Source organism: Piliocolobus tephrosceles, chromosome 5 (genome assembly GCF_002776525.5).
Source record: "Piliocolobus tephrosceles isolate RC106 chromosome 5, ASM277652v3, whole genome shotgun sequence".
In the NCBI taxonomy this organism is placed as follows: domain Eukaryota; kingdom Metazoa; phylum Chordata; class Mammalia; order Primates; family Cercopithecidae; genus Piliocolobus; species Piliocolobus tephrosceles.
Genome location: NC_045438.1, coordinates 60,073,311 through 60,099,051, shown reverse-complemented (window position 1 = coordinate 60,099,051; position 25,741 = coordinate 60,073,311). Strand labels below are relative to the sequence as shown.

The 25,741-nt window shown below is 45.9% G+C and overlaps 3 protein-coding genes across 12 annotated transcripts in view; 1 reads left to right on the top strand and 2 right to left on the bottom strand.

Annotated features, from left to right (window-relative positions):
* Window positions 1-3,822, bottom strand: part of SYTL3 (synaptotagmin like 3) — a 113,848-nt gene extending 110,026 nt beyond the window's left edge. For 4 of the 7 annotated variants that reach the window (XM_023206047.2, XM_023206046.2, XM_023206043.2 and 1 more), the window contains exons 1-2: window positions 3,751-3,814; window positions 1,996-2,091 (exon numbers count right to left, since the gene is read on the bottom strand). The gene's annotated coding sequence lies outside the window, so the exon portion shown is untranslated. Of the gene's footprint in view, window positions 1-1,995; window positions 2,092-3,750 lie in introns of all 7 variants that reach the window. The other 3 variants (XM_023206049.2, XM_023206050.2, XM_023206048.2) reach the window with 3 other exon arrangements.
* A 5,045-nt stretch (window positions 3,823-8,867) lies between these two features.
* Window positions 8,868-16,466, top strand: DYNLT1 (dynein light chain Tctex-type 1). Of its 2 annotated transcripts, XM_023206053.2 has the most exons (5): window positions 8,868-8,972; window positions 12,278-12,319; window positions 14,750-14,873; window positions 15,741-15,818; window positions 16,041-16,466. In XM_023206053.2, exons 1-5 carry the CDS (start codon window positions 8,946-8,948, stop codon window positions 16,109-16,111), a joined length of 342 nt encoding a protein of 113 aa, XP_023061821.1. In that variant the 5' UTR covers window positions 8,868-8,945; the 3' UTR covers window positions 16,112-16,466. The 2 variants fall into 2 exon arrangements, with proteins under 2 accessions (XP_023061821.1, XP_023061822.1); XM_023206054.2 differs by lacking the exon at window positions 16,041-16,466 and having other exon boundaries at window positions 15,761-15,816.
* A 1,000-nt stretch (window positions 16,467-17,466) lies between these two features.
* Window positions 17,467-25,741, bottom strand: part of TMEM181 (transmembrane protein 181) — a 101,078-nt gene continuing 92,803 nt past the window's right edge. For all 3 annotated transcript variants that reach the window (XM_023206055.3, XM_031935567.1, XM_031935568.1), the window contains exons 14-17: window positions 24,422-24,504; window positions 23,088-23,177; window positions 21,536-21,602; window positions 17,467-21,111 (exon numbers count right to left, since the gene is read on the bottom strand). In XM_023206055.3, the coding sequence (XP_023061823.3) occupies window positions 21,033-21,111; window positions 21,536-21,602; window positions 23,088-23,177; window positions 24,422-24,504 (319 nt within the window). In that variant the 3' untranslated portion in view covers window positions 17,467-21,032. The remainder of the gene's footprint in view (window positions 21,112-21,535; window positions 21,603-23,087; window positions 23,178-24,421; window positions 24,505-25,741) is intronic.

The following is a 25,741-nucleotide window of genomic DNA, read 5'->3' as shown; positions in this document are numbered from 1 at the left end:
TCCCTGGTACGGGGGAAACGTCACCAGAGTGGAAATGCAGAGATCTGCTGCAGCATGAGTGCGTGTGAACGTGACTGTCATCACCACACACGCTTTCAAGGGAAAACTACAGAACGTTCTCAAAGCCCGCAAGCCACGGCCCTGCAGGTCATTTCAAGGCAGCTCACTCCTGTATTGTTTACCACAGCTATTTCCTTGAGAAGTTTCACAGCTTCAGCTTGCAGCCACCATGCTTTCTGCCTCGTATGCAGGGGAAAAGTTGAGTGACTGCATTGTCCTTGAAATTTTACCCAAAAACCTCATGACTTTTTTGCTTGTGTAGGTTTTTTTTTTTCTTCTCTGAGACGGAGTTTCGCTATTGTCACCCAGGCTGGAGTGCAATGGCGCGATCTTGGCTCACCAAAACCTCCACCTCCCGAGTTCAAGCGATTCTCCTGCCTCAACCTTCTGAGTAGCTGACATTACAGGCATGCACCACCATGCCCGGCTAATTTCGTATTTTTAGTACAGACAGGGTTTCTTCACGTTGGCCAGGCTGGTCTCGAACTCCCAACCTCAGGTGATCTGCCTGCCTTGGCCTCCCAAAGTGCTGGGATTACAGGCGTGAGCCACCGCACCCGGCCCGCTTGCATAGATTCTTCACGGAAGCTGATGACAGCCACAAAGGAAGGTGATGAATAAAGAACAGCTCTCAGCTCAGTTCCCTATTCATAGGCTTTTAAAAGACTCATTTTTGCAACAATGAGACAGCACACATGCATATCCATCAGACAGTCTGACACAGAAATGAAGATGTGTGTTTATAAATTTCCTGTCTACCTTGTTACTTATTCAGAGGCGAGTTCTCTGGGAAGCTAATGACACCTCAACTTCAGAATCCCTTATTTGCACAGCCCTGTCCAAGGTCCAAGATGTCCTATACCTGGTTCCCTCTTTATTTTCCTAAAGTCTCCACAAGTTGTATAAGCTTCAGGTTCCTCAGAAATCTGTACTTAACATTAGAAGACTTGGCTGGGTGCAGTGGCTTACACCTGTAATACCAGCACTTTGGGAAGCCGAGGTGGGTGGATCACGAGGTCAGGAGTTTTGAGACCAGCCTGGCCAACATGGTGAAACCCTGTCTCTATTAACCTTGTCTCTACTAAAAATACAAAAATTAGCTGGGTGTGGTAGTGGGCGCCTGTAATCCCAGCTACTCAGGAGGCTGAGACAGGAGAATTGCTTGAACCCAGGAGGCAGAGGTTGAAGTGAGCTGAGATGGCGCCATTGCACTCCAGCCTGGGTGATATAGGGAGACTCTATCTCAAAAAAATAAATAAGGCTGGGTGTGGTGGCTCACGCTTGTAATCCCAGCACTTTGGGAGGATGAGGCAGGCGGATCATGAGGTCAGGAGATGGAGACTATCCTGGCTAACATGGTGAAACCCCATCTCTACTAAAAATACAAAAAATTAGCTAGGGGTGGTAGCAGGCACCTATAGTCCCAGCTACTCAGAAGGCTGAGGCAGGAGAATGGCGTGAACCCAGGAGGCAAAGCGTGCAGTGAGCTGAAATTGTGGCCACTGCACTCCAGCCTGGGCAACCGAGTGAGACTCTATCTCAAAAAGTAAATAAATAAATAAATAAATAAAAAGCCTGAGGTCGGCGGCTCACGCCTGTAATCCCAACACTTTGGGAGGCCAAGGTGGGTGGATCACCTGAGGTCAGAAGTTTGAAACCAGCCTGGCCAACCTGGTGAAACTCCATCTCTACTAAAAATACAAAAATTAGCTGGGCATGGTGGCGGGCACCTGTAATGAGGCAGGAGAACCACTTGAACCTGGGAGGCGAAGTTTGCAGTGAACCGAGATCATGCCATTGCCATTGCCTGGGTGACAGAGCGCGACTCCGTCTCAAATAAATAAAATTAAAAATAAATACATACAAATAAATAAACATATAAAAAATAATAGAAGACTCACATGTGGGCTTGAATCTATAAAACTTGAAGCCTACCTGAGAGAGGACAAAGTCGAACAGGTGCTTTATCTGAAAGGTCACTGCAATTCACTGCTGATTCCGTGTATTCTTTCTCATTCGGGGAGACTTTTACTACCCAAAAACAACAAAAAATGTTACTTTAAAATGAGAAATAGGACTTCATGACTGAAATAGGAAGCCATGGCATTCATACTTTAAACTTGACCTCTTCATGTGGAAGAGCAAATACATTAGAATTAATATTACTATTTTATTTATTTATTTATTTGAGACAGAGTCTCGCTCTGTCGCCAGGTGGGAGTGCAGTGGCACGATCTCAGCTCACTGCAACCTCTGCCTCCTGAGTTCAAGCGATTCCCCTGCCACAGCCTCCCTAGTAGCTAGGACTACAGGTGCGTGCCACCACACCCGGCTAATTTTTTTGTATTTTTTAGTAGAGACGAGGTTTCGCCATGTTGGCCAGGATGATCTTGATCTCTTGACCTTGTGATCCACCTGCCTCAGCCTCCCAAAGTGCTGGGATTACAGGCGTGAGCCACTGCGCCTGGCTGAGAATTAATATTATTATATCCTTCTAGGTACTACTCGCAATTGTGGTTATGCTTTCTGTGGTGCCAACAGCTACTATTTATTTAGCTCTTACTCTGAACCATTTAGTTTAGGTACTTTGCATACATTATCTCTACTAATCCTTATTACCACATTATGAAGTAAATAAATGTACTCATTCTACAGATAAGGAGAGTGAGTCTTGGAGTGATTAAGTAACTTAACTAAACTCACACTCTAAACTGGGTCTGTTTAACTCCAAAACCTTATGCTTCATTTAGGCAAAGCAGCTAAGAAGTTAGAATCTCCGACTATCTTGGCAGAATAATCTTTTCTACACCAATTCTAATTTCTTTTTTTTTGAGATGGAGTCTTGCTCTGTTGCCCAGGCTGGATTGCAGTGGCGGGATCTTGGGGCAACCTGTGCCTCCCGGGTTCAAGTGATTCTCGGGCCTCAGCCTCCTGAGTAGCTGGGATTACAGGTGCCCGCCACCACACCCAGCTAATTTTTGTCTATTTTTTTTTTTTAAGAGATGGGGTTTTGCCCTGTTGGCCAGGCTGGTCTCAAATTCCTGACCTCAAGGGATCCACCCACCTTGGCCTCCCAAAGTGCTTGGATTACAGGTGTGAGCCATCACACTCAGCCCAATTCTAATTTAATAAATCTTTAATATCTAATGTGCACTTTCCTCTCATAGACTCTTTCTTACCAAGCGATTTAGGGATTAAGGAAGTTTAATTAAAAGAAATTTAAATTAGACCCTAGCTAACTTTTTTATAATTCCAAAATGATATTGATGTTCCACCTCCAAACTAGAAATTACAGGTGATCAAAACAATAAAGTCGATTCAGAGACAGCAAAAACATTAACAAACTGTAAAAGTATAAGAATTTACAAACCAAAGAAGAAAGCAAATGACACTCTACCCTTTAAAAAAAAAATCACACCATATAGCTTTTGGATAGTATTTTTCTGTTTTGTTTTGGTTTTTAATTAACTCTGAAGTTACTTCCACTATATCACTTAAATCATTATTATCTCAAATGTTAAATTATGTTATTCAATAAAATTACAAGATATCGTTTATCTAATTTATTATGTTTTGTTTCCTACCGTTTCAATGTCATAAATTCAAGAAAAGTTACAATAACTATGATCTCTACCCACCCCACTCCTAAAACGACCTGCTACAACGGCCAGTCATGCATTCTCATCCTACCTTCGCATCTGCTTCAAGAGACCAGAGCCGGCTCTGCAGATAAGGAAGTCAATTCTTCTTGTTAGAGTGAGTGACGTATTTCTCTTCCCTTCCTGTCAGTCACAGGCTGACGCAGTGCACCCTGTGTGGCCAGCCTTACGTGCCTTGGTGGCTACTCCCACATCACCAGGGACTCGGGGAGCAAAGTCACCCCAAAACCACACCGAGGAGCTCTTCTATGCCAACATTTTACATTTTTAGCTGGAGGAAAGACCAAGCTGATGCTGGTGAAATGTTTTACCCTTCCTAAGGAAACTCCCCACAGAGACTACAGGCTTCAACTATTCAAATGTTCCCACATTTGTGAAGGGTTTCACATTGACTTCAGTGTAAATGACTAACCACATCTCAAAGAACAGCTATTAACTCAAGAATAATTTACAAGAAATGGGGACAGCCAGGCCAAGAGCGATGAAGATTGTAATGAAATCACCAAGGGGAATCTTCAAAATGCTATGCATGTACTAGGTAGTATTACCCAGCACCGCAAAGTGTCCCTGCCCTGCTAACTCGGGCATGGCCAAAGATTTGCTCTGGAGAGCAATAAGACAATGAAGTGTGTACAAAGGTGCCACGTGCCACATAGGCTTGGCACCTTCCAAGCAGTCCTGGGGCCACCATTCTCTTTCCCTTCTCTTTCCCTTGATGACTCCAGACACAGGCTGCTCCATCATCCTGGTCTCAGCATGGAGAAGACGTGAAGCAGAGCCATGGAAGATCCTTGATGGTCATGGAGTGGGAGTGGCAAATACATGTTTGCTGTTATCAACCACTGAGAGTGTAGGGCCATTTGTTTCTGCAGCTAACCTAGCCTATTCTGCTGATATAGTGTGTAGTGTTTGCATAAACACAGAACTGAGCATCAAATATTTAATAACTATGATAGCTTGAATATTTACCCATTGGAACAAATGCCAGCGGAGGCCCTGCAATACCATGAGCTATCCTTTAGTTACTGGATCTTGAGGATGAGGTCCCAGGGAAGCGGCTGCAGTCACCAGGATTGAAAGGAAGAGAGGCCCAAGAAGCTCAGAGCAACCACTCTCATGGGGTACAGAGGTATTCCAGCACAACTGTGCCTCCGCTTCCCAGCTCAACAGCAGATCTAAATATGGGCATTTCTTAGCTAATCTCTTCAACATTTCTCAGCACAGGACTCTCACTTTAGATATGTGTCAGCTAAAGTTTCTTTTCCTTTACAACATTAAATTCCTCAGCACGGGACTCTCATTTTAGATATGCGTCAGCTAGAGTTTCTTTTCCTTTACAACATTAAATTCCTCAGCCATGAGTGTTTCAACATCACCCTCATCCTCATCGTCTTCTTCTTTTATTATCATTTTAACTCAGCATGATCTCATAGTACATCTCAGTAACACACTTCTTGGCACAGGGGAAGAAAGGAAAAAAATGGAATATCCACAGGATGGGATTTGGACTATGAAGGGCTGCAGATGACAGACAGCAGAACAACATTGCTGGATATTATTAGTATTATTATTACTTGAGAATAAAAATACAAAATTAGCTGGGCATGGTGGCGGGCACCTGTAATCCTAGCTACTCGGGAGTTTCACTCTTGTTGCCCAGGCTGGAGTGCAATGGCGCGATCTCGGTTCACCACAACCTCCACCTCCCAGGTTCAAGCGATTCTCCCTGCCTCAGCCTCCCGAGTAGTTGGGACTACAGGCATGCGCCACCACGCCCGGCTAATTTTGTATTTTTAGTAGAGATGGGGTTTCTCCATGTTGGTCAGGCTGGTCTCAAACTCCCGACCTCTGGTGATCTGCCCGCCTCAGCCTCCCAAAGTACTGGGATTACAGGTGTGAGCCACGGCGCCCGGCCACTGCTGGATATTCTTGATGTTATTTATTGATGTGACAGTTCGTTGATTGCTTTGATTATCAGGCCCACACTTGCTGAATAAAGGTATTGGCAGCTCCAGTCCCACCGTCTGTATTTAAGAAATTTGACTCCAGGAAAGAAAGGTGATTGCACGCAAACCTGCCAACCTATCACTAACCTCCAAATTGAAAAACGAACCCAAGATTCACTCCACTGACTTACTGCATAGAAACTAAACATTATTCTAAAATATGGCGGAATGCTAAAGATTCATGAGCAGTTATGAGTCAAAGTGTCTGAGCTCCAATGCTTCTGATGGACATCCATTCGTGGCAGATGGAAGGTGCTGGCAATGGCATCTGGTGAACTGCCAAATGTCTTAACGATTTTAAATGCCTTAACCCTACAGACTCTACATCAGTTGGGCAGAATATAATACCACAGCACTGCATTTTTCCAAGCAGTACAATATCACATAAGCCTAGAAAATTCAAACCCTCCTATTTACAGATATATCAATTTTAAAAAATATATTCCATAAAGGCCATGTTTAGTCAACTTTGTAGCCTCAACCGCAGCTCAGAGTCTGACACAAAGGGAGTGCTCCATATATGTGTGTTGAACAAGTGAACAAATAGTTATGAAGATAAACAGACCAGTTCATCTGTTTATTGGCAGCCTCAAAATGCCATATCTCATGGTCATTTAACAAACGTTCTTTGATAGTTAAAATTGGAGAGTGGTACCCAATGTATAAAAGCTAAAATCATGTAAACATTTGCATGTTTTCTGTTGATTTATGTGCATGCTGGTGATCCGCAGTTATAATGTAACAAGATCCATGCATTAATTATGCACCATCCTAGCAGCCATTCAGGAAATTCATTTAAATTAGGAAGTTCCTAAAAGGTTGTGGGGAAAACTGAAAAGGTTGAAAAGTGAAAAGGCTCTTCCATTGCCAGTGTTCGCTCAGAACCGGTTTACTCTTGCTTTGCACATAATTCTGTGACACTTAGCTACTGAACTCCAGGTCCACAACAAAGTAGCAGAAGAAAAAAGAATTAAGAGGCTCCTGATTGGCTCAGGATCATGGTGGGGTTGAGAGCGCCGAATCAGGTAGGCAGAGAACACCCAAAATGAGATCTCAGGTGACACTGAGAACAGCAGGAAGGTAAAGCAATGTCAGCATCAGAATCACGTGTGGACTGAGGTGCAAGACTGAAACACCAGGACAGGGGAGTTGAAGCCAGGTAGTAAGAAAGGAACTCAAAAGGTAGATAAAGTTCAGAATCCAAGGAGAGGAAGACCAGATATGGGAGAGCAACCAGCCCACCCAGCAAGTCTCCCTGCTCAGGCCAAGGACCCAGGGCCAAGCAGCCTTGGGTCAGTCAGGGCTCTGTCCTCCCCTCGCCAGCCCTGTTTCCCTCAAGGAGGCAGGTAGTTGCATCTTCCTCCACTCCCCAGTTCTCTCCATTTCGGTCTGAGGCAAAGCTAACACCCATGGGGGAAATGATTCATTCAACAAATGTTAGGCCGGGCATAGTGGCTCACAGCTATAATCCCAGCACTTTGGGAGGCTGAGGCTGGAGGATCCCTTAAGCCAAGGAGTTTGAGACCAGCCTGGGCAACACAGTGAGACCCTATCTCCACAAAAGACATATAAAAAAAAATAGCGGGGTGTGGCTGCTAGTGCCTGGAATCCCAGCTGCTCAGGTGGCTAAGGCAGGAGAATACCTTGAGCCCAGGAGTTCAAGCTCTTAGTGATCTTTGGATGACTAAACTTTAACACATCTTAGCTCAAAATCTCTTGAGCATTCACACCACTGCATTTCAGCCCAGGCAACAGAATGACACCCTGTCTCTAAATAAATAAATAAATAAATTTTAATTGTGCAGCTATTATGTGCCAGGCACAATGTGGAAGGAAGGGGATACATTAGTGAATAAAACAGATCCTTCCTGCATGGTACTTAGTTTCTAAATGGAGACACACCATAAACCAGCAACCATAAATACATTCTTGCAAACTGAGAGAAGTGCTATGAGGAAAATGTACAGGATGCAGGGATGGAGAATGAGGAGGTCGGCTACCTTAGATGCAGTGGTCACAGGATGGCTCTGTGTAGGAGGTTTTGAGCTAAGATATGTTAAAAGTTAAGTCACCCAAAGATCACTAAGATTAGTCTATAGTCTGACAACATAGGAACTATTGACAGGGCAAGGCAGAATGAGTGAGGGGAGGAAAGCGTCGTCGGGTTAGGCTCCTTTTGAAGGGCTCTAATAAGACCCTGATAGACCGACCAGGTTACAGTCCGATGGTCATAATCCAGATGAGAGATATCAATCTTTTACTGGGGTCCCGAGCGTATAGGGTAGAAATAACAAGGGTTGCTGATGTATTAGATGTGGGATTTGAAGTTTAGTTCTACCAAGTCCCTGGGACTCTTGCAGTCATCTCCTTCCCGAAGAATGAGAAGTGGGTTCCAGCAGCCTGAATTCAAGTGCATGATGAAACCAGAAAAAGCAAACGCCAAAATCAAAACTCTGAGCCTGAGAATACCTGCCAATAGGTGCATATGCCCCAGCTTTCCGTGGAGGGCAGTTTACCAGAGTCCAGTGCAATTCCTAATTTCCATAAAGAACCCACATTCAAATCAAGTCTGTCTAGTTCATTGTGGTTAAGGTAGTCAGGAAGTGTGCCACATTTTACAAAATTTTCCACCCAAAATGGTTTTTTTAAATGGTGCTTAAAGGAAAAATTCTCATTTACCTGGAAAACTTAACTCCCCAAAGGCAAGTTTCATTCAGATAAAAGTTTGCCAATCCCAGCCCCCAAGGGAACTGCAACAACGTCTCACCGGGCGCACCTTGGCAGTTGCCAGGTGTCCGAGCCGGTTTGAATGTCCGCGTCAATCCACACGATACAAACCGGGGGAGGGGCCGGGACCACGCTTCCCCTCCAGGACTGCCTTTTGTAAATGTGTTTTGTTTCCGTTGCTGAGGTTTAGGGAGCTGCCCGGCTACCCTCACGGGTTCCCATGGAAACCACCACCTCCCAGAGAACAGCAGGAGAGGCCAATTCATGGTCCACCCACCCGCAGGCCCCGCCCAGAGATGGAGTCACAGAAGGTCCGGGCAGAGAAGGGCGGGACCCGGGAGCTGGTCGTGGGCGGGGCCGTGGGGGCCCGGGGGTTGGGCATGGGCGGGGCTGGCGCGAACGGAAGGGGGCGTGGCAGGCCCGGGGCGGGGCCTGAGTGCGCCTGCGTAGTCTGCGCCACTGACGGAGGCGGAGGCGACGCGCGGGAGGAAAGATGGAAGACTACCAGGCTGCGGAGGAGGTAACCGCCGGGTCGGCTACGGAAGGGTGGAGGCCTAGAGCCCTGGCCGCCGAAGGACACGCGGTGCTGCCCGGAGAGACCTGGCTGCCCACCTCCTTCAGCTAGGCCGGTCTCGGCAGCCCACGGCCTGAGGTTCACGATAGCCGGCGCTCCGCTCGGCCCCATTCTGCCCGGACACTGTCGCCGTTTCCCCGGCGCATGGGGCGGGAAGGGGATTGAGCTTCCCGCGCGGGCAGGCGTCGGGCGTGATTCGGAGAGAGCGCCCGGGTGAGCGGTGCCGCGAAACCTTCACGCAGGGCCTCGCCTCCCGCCCGCAGCCAGGCTCGCCGGGAGGATGACATCACCGCCCCTTGCTCTGCGGAGCTGACCCCAGCCCCATCCTGGAGCGGGGCGCGGCGGCCGGGCTGGGAGCGCCGAGGCTTGGATGTCTCCCCGCGGGGGTGCGGCTGACCCTCCTGCCCCCAGCCCCTCCGCCCCGGGCTGGAGTCCCGGCAGCCCCGCGCCTTTGTCTCGGGCCTCACCTAGTTCTGCAGCGCTGGGAATGAGTAGCACATTTCATTTCCGTTTAAGGTCTGTAAGAAAGCTCACTGTTGTGGGGAAAAAAATAGTTTATTAGTGCCTCCTTGAGGAAGTAGCATAAAGCCCACGATCTTGTCAAGCAGAAGACACCCATGGGCACCGTGTGCCTTAAATGGCTTTCCTTCAAGCTCACGGTCATTCGGGGAATAGAGCTGATGAGCGCAGCTGAGATACAACCCTCATTTTCTTCTTACTGAATAATCCTCGTTGAAATTCAGATAGAGCCCTATGGATTTATTATGCAGCCTGTCAAAAATATAAACTATAGATACATTTGGTAAGGTTGGATATTTTACCATTTATGAAATATAGTGGCCGGGCACGGTGGCTCACGCCTGTAATCCCAGCACTTTAGGAGACCAAGGCGGGCGGATCACCTTAGGTCAGGAGTTCGAGACCAGCCTGACCAACGTGGAGAAACTCCCTTCCTACTAACGATACAAAATTAGCCGGGCGTGGCGGCGCATGTTGTAATCCCAGCTATTTGGGAGGCCGAGGCAGGAGAATCGCTTGAACCTGGGAGGCAGAGGTTGCCATGAGCCGAGATCGCTCCATTGCACTCCAGCCTGGGCAACAAGAGCGAAACTCCGTCTCAAAAAACAAAAAAAAAAAAGAAAAGAAATTTAGTTTAACGAGGAATGTTTTCAGGGAAAATAAAAGTAAAACTTAAGGACTGATTCTAGAGTTTCAGTTTTGATCTGATTTCCTAACTAGCACACACTTCCTGTGACAATGACATAATCAGTGTTTGAATGCTGATGGCAACCAAGTGAATAGTGACGAGAAGACCTGGTACAGGAGCAGCTGGCAAAGAAAAAGCCTTTCCCCTTAAACTGTTGCTAATATAATATTGGAAAATGTATTATAGTAATATCGAGTAAAACTGTTCTAAAAAAGAAATCGCTTTGTAAAGGAAAGCGCTTAATACTACAGTCCGATTCTGACTCCCACAAATGAGGTGGCTACGTGGCTTCGTTATTCGAGATCTCAATTGTGTATGTGTAAAATGAAGGGGTTGGACAGAGTGATGAGTGTTCCACCTGGGATGGAAGCCCTGGGAGGTGGAGACCATGCCTGTCTTGTAGTAGGCATGTCTTAGGTATTTACTGTATGGCCCGTTCTGGTCCTCCCAGCAGCCTCTTAGCAGCCTTTTCTGCATCTTTTCTAATTTCATGTAGATGCCTGGGCCTTTGTAAGTATTCTCTCAACTCACCATGCATCTTCCTTGGAGAAGTTAAAACTGTCTACTGGATTCAATACAACTCTCTACTTCCCACTAAAAATTCTTTAAAATGTCCCTCAACCTTTTTCGTACTGTAACCATATGGGAGGTGATACAGTGCCTTTCCTTTGTGATTAAGGTCACCGTAGTCACTTGGAAGGCTCCTTTAAGCTTCCAGAAATGACTTAATCTCTAAGATATTGCAAACTGTCATTCACTCAGTGAGTTGGTTTTGTTTCCAAGTCTGACTTCTGAGTACAGCAAGTGAGGTGGCTTCGGGCAGTCAGCTCCTGACCCCCCTAAAAAGAAAGGGCAGGGCCTGCAGTGGACAGCAGCCAGGCAGGGAGGAAGACTCACTGCCAAGTTAGGGTTCTCTGCCTTGATTCCCCCAGGATGCATGTTGACTGAGGGCCCCGGGGGATTGTCCTCTTGAAGGCATGTCCAGAGCTGCGTACCTTTCCTGGGACTCAGCAGTAACTTTAAACGCTTGTGCTCATGTGAGGAGCACATTGGCAGGCAAGTGCCTGACTGATGTTATTTTCAGGGTGACCTTTTACCCATTCAGATCTACCATGTGTAAAAGGAAAACTATACCCCTGGCACTAGATTACTGCAGGCAGGTCACCTCCCGAGTCATCCAGACACTGACGGAGAACGGCCATGCTGGCAGATGGTGCTTAGTCCTGGAGTAGGAGGGCATCACTGGGAAAGAAAAATAATTACCTGGAAATAGTATAATCATTGTACATTTTACAACTAATGGTGCTTTAAAAAAAAATTTCTCAAGGTCAGGCCTCCTAATCAGTTAACATCATGGAAGAGAGAATTACATCTTAAATGGATTCCTTTAGCAGCTTCAGTTAATTTATACAAAAAATCAGCCAACTCATGAAGCCTCTCGATTGGTTAATGATTCTAGCAGTCAGTTGAAATGGAAGAAGAGAATAAATTTTAGTTTAAAGTGAAGTCTTAGATTGTGGCATGATTAAAACAAAACAGGGCTGGGTTGGTGGCTCACGCCTGTAATCCCACCTCTTTGGGAGGCTGAGGTGGGAGGATCACCTGAGGTCAGGAGTTTGAGACCAGCCTGGCCAACATGGTGAAACCCCCATCTCTACTAAAAATACGAAAATTAGCTGGGTGTGGTGGAGGACACCTGTAATCCCAGTTACTTGGGAGACTGAAGCAGGAGTATCACTTGAACCTGGCAGGCGGAGATTGCAGTGAGCCGAGATCATGCCACTGTGTTCCAGCCTGGTCTACAAAGCAACACTCTGTCTCAAAAATAAATAAATAAAACAGAACACCTTTAAATTACGTACATGTATTCTAGTCTTCTGGTTTCTGAAGACTGTAATGCCATCCATCTTTGCTAAAGTGAACAGTCTACTTAGATTATTCCTAAGGTCTTCATTTCTAAATTATGTTCATTACGTAAATTTGCATTTATCAATGTAGTGGAAATATCTTTTAAATAAACTTAACTGAATGTTCTTCCTTGCAGACTGCTTTTGTTGTTGATGAAGTGAGCAACATTGTAAAAGAGGTAAGAGGATAAATGCTCACTTCTGAAATGTTTGATTAATGGCTTATATTAGAGAAAATAACGTGTTTTAAATACTATTTTGGAATTGTTTGGACCAAGTCTGTGTGTTTTGGTGTTTCAAATAACAGTTTTTACTTCAGCAAATAGCTAGTTAAGAATTGCTTCTATATTATGCAAATTACATATTTTAAATCAGATAAGGAATTTTATGTACATAGCATTCCTGAATATCACCAAGACTTGATTCTATAATCTTTTAAGCATAAAAGACTCCTGGCATACAAATAAGTGTCTCCAGGGTTGAATGAAGAAAGAGTGAGTGTAAGAAAATTGAACAGTCAACTTTCAGTTATTCTGGACCTGGTGATCCAGTTTGGGGCCTATATGCTTACTTTTCTTACATTTCTAAACTTCACACTTTATTGTGTTATTGATCATGAAGAGGAAGAGCGACAGAAGGGATGTTTGTTATTCATTCAGAAAGTACACACTGAGGGAGCAGGCAGGGCATATACCCTCCTGGAGTTTACAGCCGAGGGCTGGGCAGGGCAGACACATCAAACAATCCCGCTGGAAAATGTCAGCCTGCATTTGCTGTGTGGTGAGTGCCACTAGTGGTGGTGCTGTGAGAGCATTGAACGGGGAATGTGACCCACCCAGGGAGTTCAGGGACCATTTCGAGCTGAAATCTGAAGAATGAGTAGAAGTAGGGGTAATGCAGTAAAAAGAGGGGACAAGGCCCCGTGGGAAGTGGGGGCAGTGCACATTCCCCATTTCCCCCTATTGCGGGGGCTACAGGTGATTCTGTACTCAAGTGACCCTAAATATTGGGTAGTAGTCAATTTGCGCAGGTCCAAAATTGGTGGAGAGTTCCTTCCTCCTTGAAAAACTGAATTTCAAAGTGTGTGCGGAGGGAGAGCTGGCGGAGGGAGAGGTTTAGCTTGAACATAGCCCCCCCACCTTTTGACAATGCCCAGGTCTAGTAATACCGCTGTCCTCTTAAACTGGGACGTCTGGCCCCCCAGCCCTCTTGCAGCCTCTGAGCTGGGAGGGAGCACAGTGGCAGAGGACGAGAAGTAAGCCGGCCCTGTGTGTAACGTGACTACTCAAGAGTCCCAGGGAGATGATCGGCAGGTCTGTAGGTAGAAATCAGAGTGACCTAGGGAGGTTTTAGGTCCTCAAAAGCAAGGTCACTGGATCTAAGTCCCAGGCATCAGATACCAGTCCGTCCCCACCATGCACAGCTCAGATCCCCGGACTGCTGGTTCGCTCTGCCTGTCTGAGGACAGACCTTGGCCCTCACTGAATGTTGTTATTTTCACTTTAGGTCATAACTGTCATAGAAACTCAGGTTCCTGGTTTCTAGCACAGCAAGTTAGGGGTAGAGAAGAAAGTTGCTGAGATTCAAGCACACTGGCATCCATGTGAAAGGGGAGCTGACGCTGAAAAACCCGGAAAATCACACAATGGCAGTATCATAGCGATAAGCTTAGCAAGAACAGTAACAGTGAGCCTTGCATTGTCAGATAACCCCCAAAGAATATAGCACAGAAAAAGAAGTAAGCGTATAATAAAGGAGAAAAGTTGGGCTGGATGCTGTGGCTTATGCCTGCAATCCCAGCACTTTAGGAGGCTGAGGCAGGAGGATCACTTGAGCCCAGGCATTTGACAGCAGCCTGGGCAACAGAGCAAGACCCCATCTCTACAAAAAACTAGCCAGGCATGGTGGCACATGCCTGCAGTCCCAGCTACTAGGGAAGCTGAGGTGGGAGGACTGCTTGAGCGCCAGAGGTCAAGGTTGCAGTGAGCCAAGATTGCATCACTGCTCTCCAGCCTGGGCAACAGAAGGAGACCCTGCCTCAGAAAAATCAAATTAAAAAAATTTCATCATAAACCTAAAATAAGTTTTGGAATATAAAGGGCTTTTAGTTATCTGAAAAATGCACTTAACATGGTAACCTGTTCCTAAACAATGCTGGATAAAAGTATTTTTTAATACATGATTATTTGGATAGGTTTGTATATTGTCAGTTGTACAAATAATACAATTCATCTAATATATAGTATTAGTATATGTTAGATAGTAGTAGATAAAAGTAATATACCTTTAAGAAATGAATGGCAAAATATTTTCTAGCCTCAACAGGAAAAAAAAATGTATTGCTTATCTCTAAATATTAATAGTAGTAGTGAACATTAAGTGTAAGTATTAGGTCAAAATGTGTAAATTGACAGACTATGAATTTTTAAAGCAAATTTCAAACATTTAAATGAAATATAATACTATCAAAAGGTGTATTTGCAAAGGCACCCTCATGATTAAAAATAAACTTTTCATAAATCACTTCTTGGGCTGCTGTCAGTTCCTGATTGAAAGGTGGTGTGGGTGCGTTTGGTTAATCGGGATGCGCTTTGTGCTTTGTTTTCTAGGCTATAGAAAGCGCAATTGGTGGTAACGCTTATCAACACAGCAAAGTGAACCAGTGGACCACAAATGTAGTAGAACAAACTTTAAGCCAACTCACCAAGCTGGGAAAACCGTTTAAATACATCGGTAATGGATTTTTGTTTCTTGTATATTTGAGGGATGGTTTTTTAACACTGATCAGAGGGGCATCCAGTACCAGAAACAACAGCTAACGTGGCCCCACCTCAAGGAAGGCTCCTGGTGGGAGTCAGTCATGTGTGTAGCATATGTTAGCATACACTTGACCGTTTGGCTGCTGGTACAATTACAGGGCGTTTCTGAAGCGGGATCTTACAGGAAGTCCCATCAGATGCTTTTAGAACAAGTGAAGTGGAGAGGGAGTGTGTACAGACAGCCCCCAACTTAACAGTGGTTCAACTTAGGATTTTTCAACTTTATGATGGACTTTCCAGGGTATTAAGTGCGTTTGCAACTTAATTTTTATATATTGTCGATTTATGATGGGTTTATGGGACACTGTAAGTCAAGGAGCACCTATAATTTGTCAGTGTAGTGAGACGAGGCAATCTGTCCCTGTAACTTTTATTGAGAACATCAACCATGTGGAGCTATGTACTTTTGCTGAAAGTGGACAGAATGGGCCGGGCGTGGTGGCTCACGCCTGCAATCCCAGCACTTTGGGAGGCCGAGGCAGGTGGATCACGAGGTCAGGAGATCAAGACCAGCCTGGCCAAGATGGTGACACCCCATCTCTACTAAAAATACAAAAAATTAGCTGGGCATGGTGGCACGTGCCTGTAATCCCAGCTACTCCGGAGGCTGAGGCGGAGAATTGCTTAAACCTGGAGGGGCGGAGGTTGCAGTGAGCCGAGATCACGCCCACTGCACTCCAGCCTGGGCGACAGAGTGAGACTCCATCTCAGAAAGAAGTGGACAGAATGATATTTGTGTTACCCAGTAGACTTCTCTAATAAAAATTTGTTTTAACTTAAGTGACCTGTGTAATCATGCAGAAGAATGGGGCGGGATTACACACAGCAAGTTCCTGCTTCTGGGACAGCTCTACTGACGGTATGATTTTCATTCATGTTTGTGAAGTTTTGTTGTGTGAAATACGCGACTGGACGTTTCTTATCTTTGAATGCAATGCATGTTTATCAGCCTTTTAAAACATAATAGACTTGCCAAGGTTCTTTGTGTAGCCTATAGGTACTTGACTGTTGGCCTTATTGTGAGTAAAACGTCGTCCCCCAGCTTTCCCTGCCTTAAATGCTGCTCTCTTCCCTCCCGCAGGGAGCTGCACTGTGCGATGGGAGAATAAGACCATGTACTGCATCGTCAGCGCCTTCGGACTGTCTATCTGACCTGCAGTTCAGCCTATGGCCTTTCTCTTTTTGTCTCTAGTTCATCCTCTAACCACCAGCCATGAATTCAGTGAACTCTTTCCTTGTTCTCTTTAAGTGTTTTGTGGCACTCTCACAATGTAGAGGAAAAAACCAAATGACCACACTGTGATGTGAACGGCACCGAAGTCAGATGAGTATCCCTGTAGGTCACCTGCAGCCTGCGTTGCCACTTGTCTTAACTCTGAATATTTTTTTTCAAAGGTGCTAAAATCTGAAATCTGCTAGTGTGAAACTTGCTCTACTCTCTGAAATGATTCATAGACACTAATTTTCCATACTTTATACTTTTGTTAGAATAAATTATTCAAATCTAGAGTCTGTTGTGTTCTCCATGGTCTGCATAGTATCATAAATGATTTCTTCGTATTTAGTGAGTGGCTTCAGAATCTATACAACCGGGCTGGGCACGGTGGCTCACGCCTGTAATCCCAGCACTTTGGGAGGCCGAGGCAGGCAGATCACGAGGTCAGGAGATCGAGACCTTCCTGGCTAACACTGAAACCCCGTCTCTACTAAAGATACAAAAAATTAGCTGGAGGTAGTGGCGGCACCTGTAGTCCCAGCTACTCAGGAGGCTGAGGCAGAAGAATGGCGTGAACCCGGGAGGCGGAGCTTGCAGTGAGCCAAGATCGCGCCACTGCACTCCAGCCTGGGCAACAGACCGAGACTCCGCCTCAAAAAAACAAAAAAAAACTATGCAAACGAAAAGTTGCAGTTCTGCTGTGGTCCTCTCTATGATGTACTCATTTCGCCCATGGGACCAGGATCCTGACGGCTCTGCTGGGCTCTGGTCAGATTCCTACCCCTGGGCATCACACCCACCATTCTTAAGCCCTCCTCTTCTAGAGATTAAGGGGTAGGAAGTGGCCAAAGCAATTCCTATTCTCTTAGCCAGAGAGCTCTCACACTTGGCCCAAAGCTATAACACCTTAACTGTTAATCCCATGTTCTCTGTAGGGCTCACAAATTGTTTCAGTACTTCATAGCTTACAAAATGGCTTTCACAATCACTCATTTTATGTCCTCAACAATTGGCAGTCATTTAAAAATCAGAAAATGTTTGGAGGTTATCTGATTGGTTTGAAGTCACACATCCAAGTAGGGAGATGGGCCCAAACCCAGGACTTGTCTCCCATCTTCAGTGCTCTTCCCCAGGCCATGTTAGACATGGCATTAATAAAGACACCTCCATGCCTGCCTGCTGAAATGGAAAAGCCCTTCCGTTATCTCCAAAGCCGCTTTATTAAAGCATTTGTGTCTGCAAGGCCAAATTAACTCCACACTACAAAGAGCAAACAAATCAAGACACACACAAGTGAATATTAAAAATTTATTAACATTTACCAGAAAGGTAGTATCAGAATTAAGCCATTCGCAAAACACGAACTTGCTCATTCACTTTCGCCTGATGACAGCAACGCTGTATAGATGGGGTGGCACTGTGCTCCAAGGACAGGTCCCCACCTGAACACATGGCTCTACCTCTCCTTGTGGGCTTAAAGTTTAGTGTTACTTTACAAATATTTACAGTCATTTTGTAAAAAGGCAGTTTCAGTAGCAGAAAATTCTGTTTTATAGTATGGTGTTATAGTTACCAGCGTATCTCCAATGTCAAACCAAGATAAACAGCATCACAAGATGTCACAGACTCACACAACTTCCCTTTGGCCAGGGGAAAAGATTTGTGTTCCCCGCCGCCCCCCCCCACCCCCGCCAGAAATCTAACCTCTAAGGCAACTGGTTTCTAAAACCCTCAAAATACACAAATACACTTTCATGTTTTAAGTCTCATCTTCACTAAATGTTCAGAGACATCCCTTTTAATTATCCCTGTTATGAGGATCTGTGTTTTTCCTGTGATAAAGGATTCAGGAAATAATTTACCACATTATAATCTATTTAACATAACTACCCTCAGTAAATAGTTCATAAAATTCTTGGGGCTGGTGACATTTGTCTTGTAACCTGCTCATTTAGTGGGTTGGGTTTACATAATGTATCTAAGCTTTTACTGCAATCTGCAATTATGTACAGTAACCTTACAAACCTTGAATATAGTATATATATCCCCTTCTCTAGCCTTTCAAATGGGGCTTAAGAGAGAGAAAATGGCACCACTTCACTGCTGTAATGATTTAATAATAAATCAAGAGACTTATTATCCACATGGATAATGAAGCTCTCCCTAGAGAAACTGAAATACCTCTGGTCATCTTCCAGGTTCTGCTAGACTGGACCAGTATTTAAAAAATCCCAAAGATGATGTTATTCAAGCCATAACCATGAAAGAACTAAAGTCAGCCCTTTAAGTTTGCAAAAACTTTAACATAACTACCTTCAGTAAATAGTTTATTTTTTCTTCAACAATTTTCTTGCTACTGTCAAAAGTTTCTGGCAGACTTTAGTGTTTTAACTGGATACCTATGGTACATATTCTACATGCCAAGTGCTAGAGAGTTTAAGCAAAATTTTACATGGGGTATGTAATAAGTTGATATTTATAATATACCAGGGAAGACAAGTTGAAAATACATAACTTAATAAGAACCATTTTCCCCTTAAGTACTAATTTTCTTATTTCCAACTTAATTACAAAAAGTAAACAAATCCCATATTTTTCATTTCACTGATGCATGAAAACTCAATGTATGAAGAAAAGTCATCAGTTTATAATTACACTATAGGACAAAGATAAGTTTTTAAAAGTTCTAGTCTGTGTATGGCTAAATGCCTCAAATATTTTACATTTACTGATAAATAACAGCATTCCAAATCATGGACAATTATTTTATAATGATTAAAAATTGTAAACTATATCACAGAATATGTTAATCAGCACAAGTCTTCGTCAGTTTAAATAAAATTATAGTGGTCTTATTATAAGTTGTAAAATTTGGTAACAGAAAATTTCCATACACAGAAAAAAAAAAAAAAATCACATCATTGCAAATTTAAAAATCATGTAAACTTGAATTACCCTTGCAGTAAGTTGTCTTAAACATTCATATTTACAAGGTTTTTAAAACAAATGTGAATGGAACCCATATTAAAAGTACATTATCACTAAAGTTTAAATCAAAAGGAAAGATACAAAGGAAAGTCATGACAAATAGTTTCTCATGAACATCTCTAAAGTCCTAGCACTACTTAACGTGGATAATTTGAAGCTCTGCATGGTAATCTGAGAGTCAATGCATAGATGAAGAAAAAAAGTAGGTACTGTTTGCGTTGCGGACTATCATCTTCTGGACCTCAATCGCCAAGACAGCATCAGTCAGGTTGCCCACAGTTACCGGATGTTAATAGATGTGTGACTGCAGAGGTGAAGAGGAAAGCACAGGAGGCGTCCACACGAGACTTCTATATGGAGTCCTTGACTGAAAGGAACGGGGAAGCTCCAGGGCCTTCTATGATGCCACAGATTCAACGGTGCCAAGGACTTCACAGAGCAGGTCATCCCTACCTGACTGCTATGTGACGCATGGAGGACAGGGAACCCCTTCCGGAAGCACGAGTTGCCTTCTACCCAAATACGTTTTCCATGAACCATTTAAAACATTTTACTTTCTTTTCATTTTGTTTCCAAATATGAGTTTTAAAAACGTTTTGCCAATAACTAATCTAAAATATTCTATCAATCTTTCATGAAGCTTTATTTATTTATTTATTTATGAATGACACAGGTTCTCGCTCTGACATCCAGGCTGGAGTGCAGTGGCGCAATCATGGTTCACTGCAGCCTCGACCTCCAGGGCTCAAGCAATCCTCCCACCTCAGCCTCCTGAGTAGCTGGGACCATGGGCATGCCCCAGCATGCCCGGCTAACTTTTTAAATATTTTATAGAGACGGGGTCTCCCTAAGTTGCCCAAGCTGGTCTCAAACTCCTGGGCTCAAGTGATCCTCCCACCTTGGCCTCCCAAAGTGTTGAGATTACAGGTGTGAGCCACTGTGCCTGATCCCTCATTTAGCTTTTATTTAAATAAATAAATAAATAAAGTCTCTGTGGCATTTCATATTCAACAGAGTTGCAGAAACTGCCATTTATTGGAATGATAAGGGTTCCTCTCCTGCCCAATTTACCACCCACAGGAAAATCCATTTAGTGATGTGTGTACACACAGGCCCCTGAGAAGCACCATGGCAATAAGACCTTCCCCACGGGAGTTGGTAACCTGTAAATTACCTTAGCCTTTCCTTATTCAACTTATCAAACCCTCCTCAGAACTCCACACTACTACTTCCCCTTTGGTGACGTGAAGGGTTGGAACCCAGGCATCCCCCATTCCCCTGATGAGTCACAACTCACACACTGCACCAAACGCAGTCCATGTAAGTGACCAATCACTTCGGCCACCTGGTTACCCAGGGCACTGGCCACTCAACGAGGAAGGACTGCCCTGAAGTGGCCACAGATAAGGCTTCCCTTTGAGTTTAAAGGGCCAAAAAACAGTACCAGGGAGAAGGGAAGAAAGAGGGTGAGGCTGTCACGCTGAGGACCTAGTCACAGGCAGCTCGTGAACTTGGAATCAGTGAACCATCACAGAAAAAACAAAGTACGTAATCCACTCTACTAAAAATGTGTGATTTCCTCCTCATCACTGAAAACATGCTCTCTCATCTGAAATCTTTGTAAAAAAGGATTTGGCTGTTGAAACTTGCTATCAGCGCCTCTCTTCTCATAGCCACCAAGACAATAAATTTGGCTAAACATTTAAATTTGCCCTCAGTTTTGGTTTTCCTTTAAAAAAATATGTAAACAAATGAGGAACAGGAAATCTCTGCTTATAAGAAAAGTCTGAATATAACAGGGGAAGGCCAGCAGACGGTCACCGGGGAAAGCATCCAGGCACCTTGTCGCCTTGCTGGGCTGGCCAGGGCTCAGTCACTGTCTGACTCCTCCTTATACTTGGCCCGAATGGCCTGGCCATTCTGCAGCGGCATTTCTTCATAGTCACTCCTGTGAGGAAAGAGACCTTTGAGACCGTCTGACGTCTGACAGCTCTCTATTCACCTCTTCCGCACTGACACACCATCCCTGCAGGGATTCGACCACCGCCTCGCTCTCTCCATTTTGTATCTCCAACTGCTACTGCTGCTGACGCCATCCTCCTCTCCCCCACCCCCAGTTCCCAGGGCCCATCGGTCCAGAGAGCACAGTTCTTCCCGTGGCCAGCACGCCCCACAGGTAGCCAGCAGAAAGGAATACCACCACATCTAAGCCCAAATACTGTGAAAACAGAAAACCACGAGCCACTCAACACTCCAAAGTAAATGCTTTCATACCTTAAAAATAATTTTAGAATAGTAACCTATTCAGTAAACATGCAAGGCCACGCTGGGATGCCCGAGGTGCACCGGCCTTCTGAGGGACAGGGACTCACCCATAAATCACATCATCATCGGAATCATTCAGCATGGAGAAGGCAGGATTGTCTTTCAGCTGGGACTCTGAAAACCAACAAAAGCATTTTCATCTCAAGCAATTGACATGATGAGCCTGGAAAGGGAGGATGCTGTCCCGGACAAAGGATGGGAGTCGGGAATAGCTGGATTCAAATTGCAGATGCTGCCATCATCAAATCTCGTAAGGCTATTTTCTCATCTACAAGACAGGGCTGGCCTGGCCTGCCTGGCAGGGACGTCCTGAAGGCTGAGGGAGGCAGCCTGTGGGAAGGAGCAGGCAGGCTGCTGGTGCCCGCGGGCGAGCTGCCTCCTGTTGACACAGGGAGTGAGGAGCCGAACACAGGCCCCAGGAGACGCGGCTCTGCCCTGCCTGCCCCGGCCCAGTCCTTGGACATGCAGCGAGCTGCTGCTTCTGTAAAATGGGCATGATTATACGTTTATCATAAAGTTGTTGTCCAGCTTCAGTGAGACGCTGTTTGTGAAGGTGCTGGGAAAGTGCCAGCACACTGTAAAATGTCAGGGGGTGCAGGGGGCTGCTATGTTCTAGAGAGCTCCCATCCTTTTCATTCCCTGTGAAAGAGGGTTGTTTTGGTTTTGTTATTGGGTGACTTTTTGTATGTTTTGGTTTTTCTTTTTAATGGTAACAACACTACTACAGATGTTCCTTGACTTACGATGGGGTTATGTCCTGATAAACCCATTGTTAAGCTGAAAGTATCATTAAGTCAAAAATGCATTGACTACAGCTAAGGTACCGAACATTGCGGCTTAGCCTATTCTGCCTTAAGTGTTACTACATTAGCCTTTAGTTGGGCAAAATCATCTAATGCAAAGCCTATTTAATTTTTGTTTTTAAGAGACAAGGTCTCATTCTGTCCTCGGGGTTGGAGTGCAACGGTGTGCTCATAGCTCACTGCAGCCTCTCCTCTTGGGCTCAAATGATCAACCCTCCTCAGCCAAAAGAGTAGCTGAGACTACAGACACGTCACCACACCTGGCTAATTTTTTAATTTTTTGTAGAGATGGGGTCTCTATTTTGCTCCGCAGGCTGGTTTCAAACTCCCAGCCTCACACAATCCTCCTGCCTTGGCCTCCCAAAGTGCTGGGATCAAAGGATCAAAGCCTGTTTTGTAATAAATGTTGACCATCTCATGAATTTACTCAATGCTGTACTAAAAGTGAAAAACAGAATGGTTGTTTGGGTATTCAAAGTGTGATGTCTCCTGAATGTGTATTGCTTTTGCACCTTTGTAAAGTCAAAAAATCCCCAACTGAACAGCATAAGCTGAGGACTGACACTAACAAAATGAGTATGTTAACTGTGTGGGAATGACACAACGCAGGTTCTACGTATGCTGGGCCCCAACTCACCTCAGAGCTCAACATTTAAACTCACTGTCTCTCTGCCAAGAGAAGTCACTGGGAATCACAGTGCCCACATGAATGGGAAACCCAGGAAGTGGGTCGTGGATGAAGACAGGCCTCTGTGCCCGCTACCTGGCCAGCAGCCCAGACCCCAGGGTGGCTTACCATAGAGGGCATTCTTTGACGGAGAATATACAAAGGCCAAGGTGTAGAGATAGAAGTTCAACAGGCCATAGAAAGATAAGAACTCGGCTGGTGGTGCTGTCAAGGGAAGGAACGCGGCATCTGGACACATCAGTCAGGGGCTGTGCCTCAGCCCGACCGCTCCTCCCGAATCAGCAGCCCCTTCTGGTGCCAAGCCCCCGCCAGTGCCCGGGGGCCCATAACCCAGACGTCAGGACTCCACAGTTCAAGCCCACAGCCGGGGGTCACAAGGACTCTTCAAGGTCACAGTAAATAACAGGTCAGCTGCGGCCTTTCACGTCAGTGGAAACCTAGACCCACTGAGCCATCTGGTGGGGATCCTGTCACTGGCACCGAGGGCAAGGCCAGAAGAAGTTACAAGAAAAGGGCAGGAAGGCCACAGGCAAACGGCGAATCAAGGTCTCCAGACGCAATAATGAAATAAAGAATTGGAAACAAACTCTCAAACCAATTGTTCTGAACATTTTCTGGATTACAGACCCCTATGAAAATCTGATAAAAGCTTAGCGTGAAATTCAGTCACAAAAACTTGAAAAAATCGTGTATTCATTCATGCATTAATTGGGACATAAGAAATCCCAGAGGAAGAACCCAAGATTTAAACGATTAACTCTTGAAGTGTCCCCAAAAAGGAGTGTGTGCCAACAAGCACACACATCACCTCTCCGACTTCTGGGCGAAGTCAGGGCTCCCTGGAGGCAACAGCCCTGCCCCACTGGCTCCGGGCACAGCGGGAATCGAAGGGGGTCTTAGTATTTTATGAGCTCTTCCCTACAGACACAGGCTCAACTTGCCATGACTGTCACCCCTATATCTCAGTGATGATGAGAGAGAGACCCCCGGGGCAGACAGGAGGTGCACGGCAGCCCTCAGCCACCCCGCAGTGCTCTGCTGGAGGGCAGAGGGGGCTTGGAGCCCCGCGGTGTGGAGGGGCGACCGTACCTCATTTACCTTATGGCGCCTGCCCCTCTGGGTGGAAAGCAGGGTGGTGTGGGCACGCTCCAGAGCACCAGCCTCCCTGGGTTTGAAGCAGGGTTCTGCCACCCAAAACCTGACCTGGGGGAACTACTGAGCCCTCCAGGCTCAAGCTTCTTGTGTACAGAGGAAGGACAGGCTGCCCTGTCCCAGGGCTGCAGCGGGGCCAACTGAGATGCCTCTCAGCAGAGACGAGGCCTCCAGAGAACAGGGTGCGAGGAGCTGACTTGTCTCCTCTTGAAAGGGGCAAATCTGAGCCACTAACCGCTGCAATGCTAAGCAGGCCTCCTGCAGCCAGGGCCCTCCAGTTAAAAGGATATAATTCTGGTAGTGAGTTGACAGCTCTGCTACAAAATTGTCTTGTAGTACTTGTGCTCCAAATCTCAAATAAAGGATGACGATGCTGAAAAAGACAGAGGAACAGAGACAATATGTAAATATGCATGAAAACGGCATTCGCTTCAGAGAATTCTCTATTCACTCCAACTTTTTGGTCTGTACATTATGATTTCCGTATGGGTACTTCCACACACACGCACAGACGCACACACATGCGCACAGACGCACGCACACACACAGAGCCCCTGCCTCTGGTTTTTGGTCTCGGATCTAGGCAGGCTAGACCCACCGGCCAGCTGCAGGGACATGATGAATCCTGCTGCGGACCCCGTCACACTCTCCCTACTTGGGGCCTTGAAGCCCCCTTGGCACATTTCCTCCCTGCTCTCGCTCTCGTAATTCAGGTTCTCGAGACCATCTCCTGTGACAGAGTCCCCCTCTCCCAAGGGAAGCCTACTTCTCCTCCATCACAGCTCCCCTTTCAGACACAGGGACGCCTCCTCGGTCAGTTCCAGTGACTCGCATAGCAATGAAGGCAGCACCTTTGTTTCAGATTGGTTCAGACTCCCACCCAGTGACAGATGACAACAGAGGCCTCAGGTAACAGGTCCACAGGCTCCTTCTCCGCCAGCCTTCCACCTCACCTCCCACATGCCACTCTCAGCCAGACGGTTTCATTCACACGTGCACCAGACCCTCTCACCTCCCAGCTCAAGACCCTCTGGCGGTCTCCTAGCACAGAATGGAAACTAGACTCGAGAGCTTGCTCTGCCTCCCACCGTGACCACGCCTGCTTGTCTCCAGCCATGCTGGTCTCCAGTGACACTGCTGTCTCTCCACCTCGCCATGCTGATGCTCACCCAGGCTGCCAGTGCCCTGTTCTGCAGCCTGGAGCAGCCACCCCACAGCTTTCAGGGCTCCTCCTCAGGTCCTCGGCCAAATGTCACCTCCCCAAGAGGCACATCCCTAAACCACTCATCTGAAGTGGACCCTTCCCGTCCGCAAGTCACGTCTCCGTTTCGTTTGCAGCATGGCCCGCAGGGGGAATGCTTTTAGTTGTTTGCCACTCGTCTCCCTCTGTGGGAACAGAAATCCCGTGACAGAGAGAAGCCTGTCTGCCAGGGCAGTAACTATTTGTAGGATAAATGAGTCCCAACACCAGTGTGAAGAAAGATCACAGGGCAGGGCAACCTCCAAGACGGAGGTCACCAGAAGTAGACAGTAACTCCCAACTTGGGGACTAGGTAATTTGAGGGTGAGGGTGTGTGACGGTGATGCTGTGAGGTGACAGTGAAGGTGTG